The sequence below is a fragment of the Astyanax mexicanus genome, chromosome 5, assembly GCF_023375975.1.
Source record: "Astyanax mexicanus isolate ESR-SI-001 chromosome 5, AstMex3_surface, whole genome shotgun sequence".
In the NCBI taxonomy this organism is placed as follows: domain Eukaryota; kingdom Metazoa; phylum Chordata; class Actinopteri; order Characiformes; family Acestrorhamphidae; genus Astyanax; species Astyanax mexicanus.
The window spans coordinates 18676516-18690802 of NC_064412.1; the positions used below are offsets into that span (position 1 = coordinate 18676516).

General features: G+C 37.4%; 2 protein-coding genes across 6 annotated transcripts in view; one reads left to right on the top strand and one right to left on the bottom strand.

Annotated features, from left to right (window-relative positions):
* herc2 (HECT and RLD domain containing E3 ubiquitin protein ligase 2) overlaps positions 1 to 6105 on the bottom strand; it is a 94855-nt gene extending 88750 nt beyond the window's left edge. For all 5 annotated transcript variants that reach the window (XM_022675804.2, XM_022675803.2, XM_022675802.2 and 2 more), the window contains exons 1-3: positions 5852 to 6105; positions 4668 to 4777; positions 305 to 398 (exon numbers count right to left, since the gene is read on the bottom strand). In XM_022675804.2, the coding sequence (XP_022531525.2) occupies positions 305 to 398; positions 4668 to 4739 (166 nt within the window). In that variant the 5' untranslated portion in view covers positions 4740 to 4777; positions 5852 to 6105. The remainder of the gene's footprint in view (positions 1 to 304; positions 399 to 4667; positions 4778 to 5851) is intronic.
* A 1335-nt stretch (positions 6106 to 7440) lies between these two features.
* Positions 7441 to 13563, top strand: nipa1 (NIPA magnesium transporter 1). Its single transcript, XM_007249105.4, has 5 exons — positions 7441 to 7765; positions 7964 to 8011; positions 8107 to 8197; positions 9648 to 9808; positions 12519 to 13563. The coding sequence occupies exons 1-5, from the start codon at positions 7651 to 7653 to the stop codon at positions 13025 to 13027; spliced, it is 924 nt and encodes a 307-aa protein (XP_007249167.3). The 5' UTR covers positions 7441 to 7650; the 3' UTR covers positions 13028 to 13563.
* Positions 13564 to 14287: the final 724 nt, after the last annotated feature.

The window sequence follows — 14287 nt, forward strand, 5'->3', positions numbered from 1 at the left end:
AGGATATTCAGGAATCTCAAATTAAGTCATACTTGAGCAGCCTAGAATGTTCTGAAAGTAATATTTGGCATGTGTAACTGTCTCCTATAAATTCCTTGTCATTTAGGAAATAAATGTACATTACATTTCCAAAACATCCCATACAACTGGCCTAAGGTTCTAAGATATACACACTTTTTACAGCATCTGTCAATGACTGATTTAGGCAGTGTTTTTTTATACTGTTTATATTGATGATAAAAATATCTTGTACTGACTAAATTAAGAAACACACTGTGAGATAAAATGTTAGCCTAACACTTACCTGGATAGGCAGATTCCTCTCTGTCAAAGACAATCTCTTCATCCTTTACCATTTCATTCCACATCTCACTCAGTCCCTCTGAAGAGAATGCACGCTGCGACATGGCAAAAACATAAATAACACTTCAACATCAACATCATCTCCGTTCCAAAATTACCAACCTGGTATTTTATATCACTTTATGAGTTCTTGGAAGGTGATGCATAAACATAATTTAGTTTTAGCTTTATTTGTCTGCCTGGGAGTCTGTCTCTGAGCACTATGAATGAAAAAAGGACGGCATGACGTTATCTATTAATACAGTCTCAAGAGAAGCATGACACTGCAGACAAAAAGAGCTTCAATCTTAACTTAGAAACATCATGCAGGGTTCTTCAGGACATGCTGCTTTGCAGTGGTTTCATGCAAATGACAATATAAACTAATCTGAATGTGAATGGGCATTGATTTGCTAACAGTTTCCCAAACAATCTTATGTATATTATCACACACACACACACACACACACACAAACACACACACAAACACACACAAACATATATATAAGTATCATACATGAGTTATATCCTGGACACTGCAGGTTGATCATGACAAAAAAACTGTTTTTATCAGGTCTTTTCTCCAATACCAAATACATCAATTGAAAAGTTAGTGAAATAAAAGAGCTGCCACTCATCCAAATCTCTACATAAATAATCATAATAATAAACAGAGGTAAATGCAGGGTCATAGCCTAAAATGTTGTACTCTGGTTTCTGCAATGTGTAATTACTCCTTAATCCTGTTCCGTTAAAAGCACTTTAATAAGCACTCTTATTTGGGCTATAAACTCTAAGCAGGTTTAATAGAGGCGGCTTTTGTTCACAGCAGTCCCACGGCTCTTCACACATCACTTTCTTTTATCTTGTCAAGTAGTATTTTTGGACAATTTGATTTGATTCGTCAAGGGATAGAATAGTCCTTTCAAGAACAAAAGCCAATGAAATGCAGTGCCACCAATCAGAAAGCTGAAATAATTTAAAAAGCAAACCTGATTCAATTAATCATTCTGTTATAAAGCAGGTAATAACCAGTTAATAATGTATTATTGTAATCTGCTGTGATGCAGCAGAGATGGGGGTCCTGTGGATGAACATTGTGAACCACTATGTTAAAGTTTTCAGAGCATTAATTGTCGAGTTATTGGATGTAAAATTATGAAGATACTTTTTTTTAAATGGGTGAAATGAATGTGTTTAGACAGATATAGCATTTTTTTTTTTTTTGACAGTGAGCTTATTTAGAGACAGGAGCATGACTAGAATTATGTGTGAGAAACCAGGGGTCAGGGGGCAGTCGCGGGTCAGCTAGGTAAGTGGTGTTTATATTTCACATAAATTGCTTGTTTTAGTTCAGATGTGTGAAACTAAGATATTTTGTATTCTGTTAAGCGAGAAATTGGTCTGTAGGTTTAGGGTTTGGTGACAAATTTTCACTCAAAAAAGCTCTCAAAAAAGTTCTGTAATTAAATCTCAAATGGCTGCCACTATCAGGAGGTCGGTTCGAATCCTGTTTATGTAGCTTGCCATCACAATTGCCAGAGCACAATTGGCCTTGCTCTCTTTGGGTGGGTAGATGGCGGTCTTCCCCTCATCAATCCTAGAGAGATGTTGCTCAGCACAAGGCGTTTGTGAGCTGATGAATCGGAACCGAGTCGCTGTGTTTTCTCTGATGCATCAACAGCAGGTCGAAAACAGGCGGTGGCTGACTTCACATGTATTGTAGGAGGCATGTGCTAGTCTTCACCCTCCTGGTGTTGGGGCATTACTTATAATAAGGGAGTCCTATTGAGTGGGTTAGGTAATTGGCCTTGTAAATTGGGGAGAAAATAGGATATATATTTGAGAAAAAAAATCTTAAAATTTCATACTGCATTTTTAAAATTCAATTCAATATTACAATGCACAATGTTACAGTGTATTTATATGTACCCCACAGCCGTAGATTGTAGCGGCAGAACATGTGACATGAACATTAGCCACTGGAACCAATGGGATCCACAAACGGCAGGCAACTAATATCAAATAGACCAATAATAAAACTAAGCACATTGCCCCAGTTTAGAGCTTTGACAACAGAGCAAGCTGACTGGATCTTTTTGTTGAGGGGCAGGACTTAAACCCATTCATAAAGGGGTGCAGTTATTAGCCAAGAGAACTCCCATTCATAGAGCAGTCAATGGCTGGTGTCCTCAATAATAAAGTATCTTGCCATATGTAACCAGTGTTACAAGTCCACATCACTTGTGTCCACATTAGAAAAGAATAACTCAACCTAAATCTAATAACAGATCAGTCCTAAATCTAAATGAACATCAATTTTAATTAGACAAGAGCTACGATGTTTTTGAAATACGAGTACTCCTTCATACCTATAAGAGAACAGTCAGTCATGTAGAAAAACTATGCATGTCACTTGATATAGTTCAGTTCTGCGTAGTGTAAAAATAACTGTGTTTTCATTATCACCTACTTAATCTCAGTTGTGCTTTCCACACTCAGAAGAAGCTGGAGAGGCTACAATTAATAGCATGCACTGTTAGGAGGCTGTATAGATACTGTATTTCATGTAGGTCTAAGTACTTCTGCTTTAGTGTTGGTGATCTGTTTTTAATCAGGGAAAAATATATAAATAGCATATACTTCAAAAATACTTAAGTTTAATTTATACATTCTTGCAACTTTCCTTGCAAATACCCTCAAAACAGCCACTTTTCTAGATACTACAAGCTAGGGCACTGACATATGACCAGCATCAACCTCACTCGCACATTAGCAAACAGACACACTAAACACATGCTCTTCAAGATTCTGGTTTCAAATGCCATCTGGCCAAACAGAAAATGAGATCATAACTTAAGTTGAGGACAGGATTTCTCATTTAGCCTGGAAAACACACTACTGTAAGACCATTAGAGACTCTGTGACACAGATATTTGACAGATGCTAAATGCAGTTACTGGAACTAAATGGGAGCTACTGACATTTGTAACTTGTGCAATATAGTTGCAACACATGTCTCAAAAACAAAACAGAGAGTACTATTATAGTTACCATCAGATCACTATCAGGAACCCCTGATCCCAGTCCAGTGCTCCCATTCACATCAAACAAACAGTAAGGACAAAACAGCAACACAACAATGCTTTGTACATCATCCAGTGCTGGCTAAACTATTTTTTATTCTAGATGATGATGCTAGGGTGTTGATAAATGGTTGCTAGATGGTGTTGGCTATGATGCTGCTAGGTGGTCATTACATTTTTCAGATGGTTGCTATAATGGTTGCTTTGGTTGCTATGGTGTTAAGTGGACGATGGGTGCTACAGATATTTCATGCAATTGCCATGATGTTGCTGAATTGATGCTTAGGTGTTGCTAGGTGGTTGTTGGGTAGTTGCTGTGGTATCCAGGGTGGTTGCTATATGTCTAAGATAGTTGCTGTGGTAACCCATGTTTATGGTTGGGTGACACAAACTCACTTCAATCATTGTTATATTTGGTTACACTTGAAAGAAGCCAAGCATCCGATTTATTTCTTTAAACCAATACTTGCTGACCTATTTATTGTATGCTGGAAAATGACCAGGTGATGCAGGTCATGCTACTACAATTGGTGGACACGGGCCTTGCATTTTAAAATACATTTATTTTTCAATAAGTTTCAATAGACACATTGTTTTATTTAACTTGTTAATAAAAAACAGGGTTTAAGCTGTGACCAATCCATGTATTTTTCCATTCAGTTCCATTCTCAGTTCAACTGCCCCACAGGGTTGTAGAGCAAAGACATCTGTTCAGGCCTGAAAGCTGAGATTTAATGTATGATTTTAATAGCTCAATGGACCTCACAACATCTATTTTGCAATACTTTTAAAGCAGAACTACTTGGATTGCACCTTGTGACTAAAATCAGATGTCATAATGAAAAAAAAGCCAAGATACAATGATATGAAACTCACAGACTACTGACCCACAAACAACTAGCAAGACTAGGTCTTTTATGAAAGACAAGGTCTTTCTGAGCTAAACAGCAGCACGTGTCAAATGCAGTCATGAGCATTTTCAAAAAACTCTAGAACTGAATATAAACTTGTTTTCTTTTCATTATTTAAGGTCTTTGAGGTCTGAAAGCTCTGCATCTTTTTTTTGGAATTTGAGTGAGATGTTTTCCATAGTTTATAGAATAAAACAACAATGTTCATTTTACTCAATCCTATACCTACAAAACGTAAAATCAGAAACTGACGTGGTCTCTTAATTCTTTCCAGAGCTGTACTGTCTGAAATAACACAAACAACGTACAGAACACAGCAGATCCTTACCTGCAGATCTATCTTCAGCCATTTGTCGTGGAACCTCAGCTGGGCATCCAGGGAAAAAGAAGGAGACGGCATCCTTTCCTCTTTCTGCCGGGCTGCAAATGCAGCCTTCCCTAGATTTAAAAAAAGACACACATACAGGTCAAGCACTGAACTCATCTGCTTACACACTTCTTAACACTTAACAAATGGAAATAGCTGAGCATGTAGACTCAATTAAATAGCTAGCTTCTGACCTTTCTTTCACATGGACAGGCTCTAAATTAAATGGGTCTACAGTAAATGTAGCGAGTAAACAGGGAATGCTTCTAGTACAACATTAACAAACAGTACCTAACCGCTCCAAACAAGCTATAATATAGCTGGTCTGCTCTATGAAAGGGTCCTCAGTTTTATAGAGAGGACTTGTTACAGCCACCAGCAGCAGCCTTACAAATAAATTACCTAGCTAAACTAAGCTAAGCTAAGCTAACTACGTTACACTGCACAAGCACTGGTCTCATAATTTTAAACCTTAAAACACATGTTTTTATGTTTTAGGTTTCAGGCAAGGGCAAGCAGAGCCTTAAGTTACCTGTTAGTTAACTGTTAAGCAAGGTTAATTTAACTACATTTCTATAGCTAGCTAATACACTAGCTAAAACTGTTAGAGCAGAAATGACATTTGTGACAAAAACAGAAAAGCCTCGTTTCAGCTCAGAAGTAACCAAAGCAGCAGAGTTAATCTAAAGGAGTTCAAAAGGAAATCTGTGCAGGTAGATACAAGAAATAATTTATTAAAATAATCTGGGTGTTGGCGTGGCCTGGCTATAATACATCCCTGACGACTGCTGGGGACATGCAGGCAAAATGACTGACCAACCCAAGCGACTGGATGATGAATAAACACGTCTTAAGAGGATAGGCAGCTTTCTCGCTGAGCTCGATGTGTTTGTTAATGTCTTGTGAGCAGCAGGCTTCCTGGCTGCCTGGCTGTTGGGTCAGTTTCTTAGCTGCTGCTGCTGCTGCTATCTGTCTCTCTCTCTCTCTCTGCCTGCCTGCCTGTCTGTCTGTCTGTTTCCCCAGCTGTGAAAAGGACGTTTACCAACACTGACACCAGGCTCAGCTCCGTCCCCCGCACACGCCGCTTTCTCCATCAACAAACCTACAATATCAACTGAATTATAATCATAATCCCAGCGCTTTACCTCCGCGGTTTCTCACTGTATTCCTGCTTCTCCGGCTCCCCCTCACCAGCTCTGCTGCAATTCAACGTCCGCCATGTTGCGTGATGACTGACATCACCGGCGCCCAATCAGAAGAGAGGAGAAAGAGGCGTACTGTATAAAAGTCATTTAATCATCTCAGCATCTAAAAGGTCACCTCATTGGTTCACGCATTAATCCCATCAGCAAATCAGGGGCGTTGACCGTAATTAGGTGCTTGGTCAGGAGTATTCATATATATGTAATGCTGCTGGATCCCAACCCGTACCAGTGCACCCAGTGAGATCCCCCTCACATGTACGTCACGGCAAAGGGGGAGGAACCACCCAGTAACCTGCCAGACCTTTGCCATACAGAAGCAGAGTAGTGCACTACTAGAGCTATATGCTGTGGTACACTTTTTCGTATGATGCGAGAATAACGAGAAAATAAAAAAAACTCAAGTTAGACTGTTATTACATTTCTTATAGCTTTATTTTAACCCCCAGTGGCAGGTGTTGGCAATAAAACACTTTTTAGTATTATAATGTTTAATTTCTATTGATTTCTGTGAACTGATGTCTTTCTAATGTCTTTCTGATATATAATTATGCCAGAGAGGTGCTTCTATAATCAAAATAATACTAAAACAGTCATACAAACACAAATGCAAATGTTTGTTATGAAAAGTAAAAATATAAATGTATATTTTATACCTCCACATTCCCAAGATTTCAAAAATATTATTTTTCTCCTGAAAATAAAATTCACAAATAATAAAAAAAACAATTAAATTAATTGCATCGATTTTCTTTTTACTGTTTATTTATTTATTATTCATGTACACACTGCCGCCTGCTGGCAGGGTATCAGAATGCACATTTATTGGTATTCTAATCGAACCCTTTCTGATTGGATTGTATGAAATTATGTCATTATCTCTTTAACTTTATTTGTGTCGTTTAAATAAAAACATATTTTTAAGTTTTAGGTTTAAAGACAGATTTTTGGTTAAGTTCTGGTGTCTTAATTGCTAATCCCGCATACTCTTAGAAACACACCAGTTAACCTAGCTAAGCTTATTATCTATTACTGTCACCAGCCACGTGTTTTAATGAGGAGACCAGACACTCCCTGAAATATAAACATATGAGTTTTTGTAACGCTCAAATTCAGCGTCAATAATGACTGAATGATATAAGCCTATCAGGACCAGAGAGGCGCTGCAGGTCCTCTTACAGCCCAACACGGTGTTCTGTCGATTTTAGCAACCTTGACAAACTATGTTACCTTAGTGTATATTTAAAGGTAAAATACAAAATACTAAAACATGCTCGCAGTAGAAGTTTTGGTATGATATTTGAATAGCCTGATCGCTGTACCAGGTTGAAGTTAATATATTAGGTCGGTTAACTAGAAACCGTTTTTTTTCTATTTTATTATTATTTTTACATGATTGTAACACTCAAGCAAACGATGACAGTAATCCCAGACTGTACAACGCAACCGAGAAAAAAACTAAATTATTTTTGTTAAAAAGTACACTAAAACGAGAGTTTAGCGCATGCGCAGAGCTGCTAAGTAGCACAAATCGATGGGTCGCTCAATATGACAGAACACCCCGGCTAACAACTCCCCCTTCCGGCATCTGAGGATAGGAAATCCGAGCACGTCCGTCCAGTACCGGTGTGTACAACTGCTGTGTGTTAGTGAGTGTGTGAGAATTCAACAGCCAGATGTTGTGACTCTATTAATAATAACACACATTATAAACAGTAGCCTGTTACTGGAGCAGAGCACTTATGGAGGACGCTCCTTTACCAGTGGTTGGTGTTGGAATAGCCATCGTGTCCAGTTTCATCAATGGGTCGACGTTTGTGCTTCAGAAAAAGGGAATACTGCGAGCTCGCAGATCAGGTAGCGAGCTGATTTAACGCTACTGTACACTGCAGTATGACTGTACACAAGCCCCTTAAACCATGCCCCTTATTTTATTATTAACTACATTTTATTATATTTGTACAGCATTTATCACTGCTGGCCTCAGTCAGCCTGGCTCCTTATAAACTGACCCTGTAACTGTCTGTTGTTGCTCTTGTTGCTGTTGTTGTACAGGTAGGTCTTACCTGTCTGACTGTGTCTGGTGGTGTGGAACACTGGCAAGTGAGTTTTAATACTGCTGTTTCACTGACTGTACGTGTATACATTTAATATGATTTATAGTATATCAGCATACTATAACAACTTTTATCCCACAGTGATAGTGGGTCAGATAGGGAATTTCCTGGCTCACAATGCAGCACCAGCAGTTTTGGTCACTCCCCTGGGAGCCTTAGGTGTCCTGTTTGGGTGAGTTACACTTTCTTATTTTTGCTAATTAAATTTAAGACATTCCCTGTAATTCTCTGCAAGTCTGTGGTGATAATTTTGTTTGGCTTTAATAATAACAACAACAATATTTTCCCCTTACAGTCTCAGTTAGAATTTTTGTGATTAAAAGTTAAAATTTTGCTTTGTTAAAGGAGAAATCCAGTGTAAAGTGAACTTGTGGTATAGTGATACACAAGTACAGTAACGAATCTAAAAGCTTGTCGATTAGCCCATCTCCATTCACCCCCCAGAATTCTGAAACACAACGCTTTTAGACGATGATCCCAACTGGCTTGCAATCCTAATGATAGGGGCATATCGTTGCCCATGCAAAGCAATCACTATTTTCCCAGCATTACCAGCTTTAAGTAGCTCCTTCATTGGTAGAACTCTGAGGGACCTAATGATTAAAATTTTGAAGGTTTGCATATAGTTTATTAAAAAGACTGTTTATATATATACACAGCCATCAGGTTGTTCATTGGGAGCCTAGCACAAATGAATACCTGTAGATGGGATAGGGGAACAAATTTCAAATTAATTCAAAGTAGCTCCATACTTCATTTTGTGGAAATGCAGAAATATTATAGAGATCTTTTCAGCATTTCCACGCAATTCTACAAATGAATTTTAGATCTACTTTAACCCTGTTAATAATGTAAAAATAGTAATCTCTTTGCATAGACAACTCTATGCCCCTATCACAAGCATTGTGAGCCAGTTGGGAGCATTGGATAAAAGCTTTGTATTTTGAAATATTGGGGGTGAAGGGAGGTGGCCTATTCAACAAAAGTTTGCACTTGTCATCATGTTTTACTACAGTACATTACTACATTTACTACACTACAAGTTCAACTCACACCGGAGTTCTCCTTTAAGTATAATAGCAATAGATAGTAGTAATAAATGCATCCTTAAACAAGGGGTTGAACAAAAGGGGGCTCATTAAAATGAAAAATCTGACAAAAGCTTTGTGCACCAGTCTTGAGAGATAGTGTTAATTCAACACCATAAGTCTTAAATTAACACTGTGAAACTTGATTACTCATGATGTTACGTTAATACTAAAAGTGATGAATTAGCACAAAGTGTTGACCCTGGCAAATTTGCTGTGTCATATAAAACAGAACCATTCCAGTGGTGTTGTGAGTAAATAATGAAACACAGAGATCAGGAGAAGCACTAAATATTCATTAATTAACTAATTGACCCATTGTGACTCCCACAGGAGTTATTTTTAAAGGGCCAGGTTATAACCTAAATAAAGTCTTCTTTGCCTGTATAAATTGTTGTGTATTATAAGTTTTAAATAGAACCATAAATGGTTGAACTACTGTTACAAGTCAAATAACCATTTCATTTTAGTGTCAAACGCTTTTGGTTAACAGTATACACACTTTGTGCTGATGATGCTTGTTTTGCGCTGCAGAGCCATCCTGGCCTCCTTACTACTGCAGGAGCATCTGAATATGCTGGGGAAGCTTGGCTGTGTGTTGTGTTGCTGCGGTTCTTTTGTGCTCATCATTCATTCCCCCAAGTCTGAGGGTGTGGCATCAAGTGTTGAATTTGAGGAGCGGCTTCTGGACCCAGGTATACACATACAACTGGAGTCATCCGACTTCCATTTATTCTGCAGTTATCCAGTTTATCACATAGCAGGGTTAATTTTAAATGTAGGCACTCAATCTTCATGTTGTTCTTCTTGTCATGGTTCCTCAAATCTGGTTCTGTAGGTCCACTGTCTCCAGTACAGTTTTGAAATATTAAAAAGTAATTACTTAATGCAGCAACTGAGTTACGTCATTGTAGTTATAAGAGCAAATGGTATCTTCTTGCTCTCATAGCCTACAACACTGTGGCAATTGTATGAAATGATTATATGAAATATATATCCAAGGAAAGTTATCCCAGGTGGGCAAGAGTACACACTAATGATAAGTAAAGGTTGAGAGACACACACATTATTTAAACAAATTATGCCAGGATCCAATAAGATTATTATTATTTTTTTTTTTTTTACCAGAAAATCCTGAAGGAGAATGTCCGTCCATTAATTTGTGACCTTAAGCTCAGGTGTACTTGGGTTCTGCGGCAGGACAATTATCCAAAGCAGACAAACAAGTCCACCTCTGAATGGCTTTAAGAAACTAAATTAAGGTTCTGAAGTGGCCTAGTCAAAGTCTGATTGGGATTCTGTGGCATGATCTTAAACAGGTGGCTCATGCTGGAAAATCCTCCAATGTGTCTGAATTAAACCAATTCTGTAAAGAAGAGTGGAACAAAATTCTTCCACAGACTCATTGCCAGTTATCGGTAAAGCTTGATTGCAGACTGCTGAGGCAAACACTTTTTCACACAGGGCTAGATTGGTTTGGATAGATTTTTTTTCTTTAATAAATAAAATTATCATTTAAAAAGTTGTTTTTATATTTACTCTGGTTATCTTTTTCTGATATTAACATTATTTTGTGTAATGATGTACTAAGAAATGTTAAAATGTTATGAGACAAATAACTTAAGAAACTGTTCTTGAATAAAAAGTAAGTACAGCTATTCGAAGACAACTCTTCACTGTACCAGTATTCCTAACTAAGTAGCTGATCTCACAGCATCCTTTGTTACTTGCATCCTAGTTAGTTACTGTAATTAGAAAACTCTCACATGGGGGAGCTGTAGTTACAGCACTGTTCTGTATTTGACAGAAACAGTACTTTACAGTAAGAATTAGCTTGTAAAATTACACCAGTTTGTTACAGAGCATATGCACCATAACATCAATATATAGTATTTATTCAGGTAGCTCACAAAAAAACTGAATAAAAAAATATAATCAGACATGTGTACAGATATTAAGCATCATACCCTGTTGTAGAACATAATTTTAAAGGAAGAACAGAAGCACAGCTGTTTCCTAGATGATTGACATGAGGATGTTGATTCAGTTCCAAACAACACAGACAGATGTTTCAGTAGGGTTATATTTTTATATAGCAGTGCATTATTACTGTTGGTAAAAAGATAAGTGCACATTTATGAGCTCAGTGGTGCCAAAACCACATGATTTTTTTCAAGAGAGATGTGAAAATATTCTCAGATGAGTCATCCTTCCTGCACTATACACAAAAATGCGACAGACATTAGTGGCTTTTGTAGCTCTGTCGTGCTGCCATTTTACTATCAGCTTTTGAGTCCACTTATCACTACATATCAATACATTATCATGACTGCACATTGCAAAAAAAATTAAATACTATGTTAACCTCTGGTTGACACAATAACAAAAACATGGCAACAACTATAAAACTACCTAAAAATTATAGGGCAGCACCATCACAACCACCTAGCAACACCATAGCAGCCACCTGGAGTACCATGGCAACACGATACATACACCAATGCCATAGAACTGTCTGCCCAGCCCAGTGGTTTTACTTTAGTGACCCTGTAGTAACTGTCTGGCAGTGGAAGCTGAAGCCATTTAAGCTGTTCTGACTTATCACCTTCATTTTACATCACTGGATATTTTATTTAATTATAAATCGTACATATTATGATGTGAATTTTGTACTGTGGACTACACACACACCAAATCAGCACCTAATAAACTCCAGCCTTTCCCAAAGCTCTCGATCCCTCCAGTTCAGAGAATTTCCAGAATCTGAATTGTGAAATGTACTGTAATGAGTTGAACTGGTAGCTCTTGGTCTGTATACAAGCAACTGTGCACTGAACACAACCTGCAGCTCAGCAGCGGGCAGTTCGGTTTTTCGGTAACCGTGGAAAATATGGTATGTTTAGTGTCCATGAGTGCTGACACTTCATTGTTATTTGGCATTGGTGTTATTTGGCATTGGTCCCGGCATTTACACATTAGTGAATTGTAAATTTACAACTGAGGCTTTGTAAAATCAGTTGTAAAAAGCGCTATACAAATAAATTTGGTTTGATTTGAATTTTTAGAGGTCTCTGTGGCGTGTCACTGTGTATTCACTGTGCACGAGAGGTTACTGAATGGTTTAATTGTGAAAGGTAGAAAGTATGTCAATTTTATTTGGCATTAGCTGTGGCTATTAACATTGGTTTCTTGCAAGCTATCCCATCTCCATTATCAAAACACCAATTGAAGAAACATCTTATGGAAGAATGGTGTTCAATCCCTCTATTCCAGACAGTTCTAGAGACCATGCTGAGGTACACTGAATTAAGCTATTCTTGTTGCCTGTGGTCTGCATACCTGTCTGTGTACAGTACAGTATAGTATGGAATATAATGGCATAATAAATCTCACTCTTTGTTTCAGTGTTCCTGAGCTACACCGCATTGGTTGTCCTGCTGCTGATCATACTTATTGGCTGGCTTTCTCCTGCGTATGGAAAGTCCAACATCATGGTGTATGTGGGCATCTGTTCTCTCCTCGGCTGTTTTACAGTGCCCAGCTGCAAAGGCCTGGGTCTGGCTGCAAAAGATGCTTTTGGTGGAGATGCCTTCACAACTGACAACAGAGCCCTGTACCTTTTCCTGTGCCTGCTGGCTGTTCTCCTAGTCAGCATCCTCATCCAGTTCACTTTCATCAACAAAGCCTTAGAGAACTTCAGCTCCAACATGTTTGAGGCTGTGTATTATGTGGTATTCACATCATCTGTTATTCTTGCCTCTGCTATTCTTTTTAAAGAGTGGGAAGCTTTGGGAATTTTGGACTGTTTGGGCATTCTTTGTGGATTTACCACAGTGTCTGTGGGTGTGGTCTTATTACGCATATCCCAGGAAGCGGTGCTTACGTGGATTCCATCTAGAACTAAAGAAGAATAATTTAATATTGAGTGAAATATTCTTTTTAACACAGTTTCTTGAGAATATGAACCTAAATATGAACTAAACAGTTAAATGGTATTTGTTCATGAACATTGTATTAACACCACATTTCTAGTTGAACAAATCATCTGGATTAATACTTGATTATAGGCCTGTCATGATAATTACCCATTTTTTCTTAGCAAGGAGTGGTAAATAAGCTATTATATTACATATTGATTTGTTTGTTTTATTTATTTCTTAAATATTCACTACTCCTTAAAAGGGTGTAAATGCATTATATTATGATTATGTCAGTGGTGGTATTATAGTCTTCGAATGACTATAATATTGTCTATTAAAAGTAGTTCTGGGACAATATATCATCTAAACTTATTTATCATGACAGGCCTACTTGATTATGTTGGTTTATTTAAAATGTGTAACTTTTCCTGATTTATAAACTGATCTTGAAAATACTTCTAAAATGTTTTACAACTTTTAAATGTTTGTTTTTTATTACATTTTAATAAATTCTTATGGATCTGTTAATTTATCAAGTCTCTGTATAATTAAAATATAAATGTCTGGCTTGAACACTTAAACTAGTGACAAAAATGGGCAATGTTCCACTGACCAAGCAATCAGTCTGTCCACAGCTGACAACCCCTGGGACCAGCGCTTTTCAGAGTTGGTCTATGAAAGGCTGCTAAATGCAAATCTGGGAGTTTAAAATATGTCGTTTAAAACATACAGTTGTCTGCATTTACTGTTGACATGGCAATATTAAACCTTACAGAATTAATAGCTAACATGTTTTCGATTATTTTATTTTTGTTATTTTATTATTTTTTATAATGTTATTTCCTTTATTTATAGGGATGTCAGTGTTAGCACACAAACAATTCTGGAAACTTGAATGCTCTTTTTATGTAAATAAATCCCGTGATAAAGCTTACAAGCCCCTGCGACATATTAGCGGATTTATTTAGTAATATAACAGCGTAGGTATTTTCGAGGTAAGAAGGTAGATAACTTTTTTTTTTTTATGCTGAAATTTAAGCTTTCTTTTTAGGGTAAAAATTCATCCTGCAATGCAAAGGCTCTCTTGGGCTCCTTTTAGGTAGTGTAACACTTTTGGGTAGGTATGAAATAACAGAAATAACAAATGAGTTCTACAATGTTAAAGCACCTGGATGTATGTATGTCTAGGGTGCAAAAACATTTGATGTTCTGTGCTGAGAAAATGAGTATCAGTATAAAAATTATCAAACATTT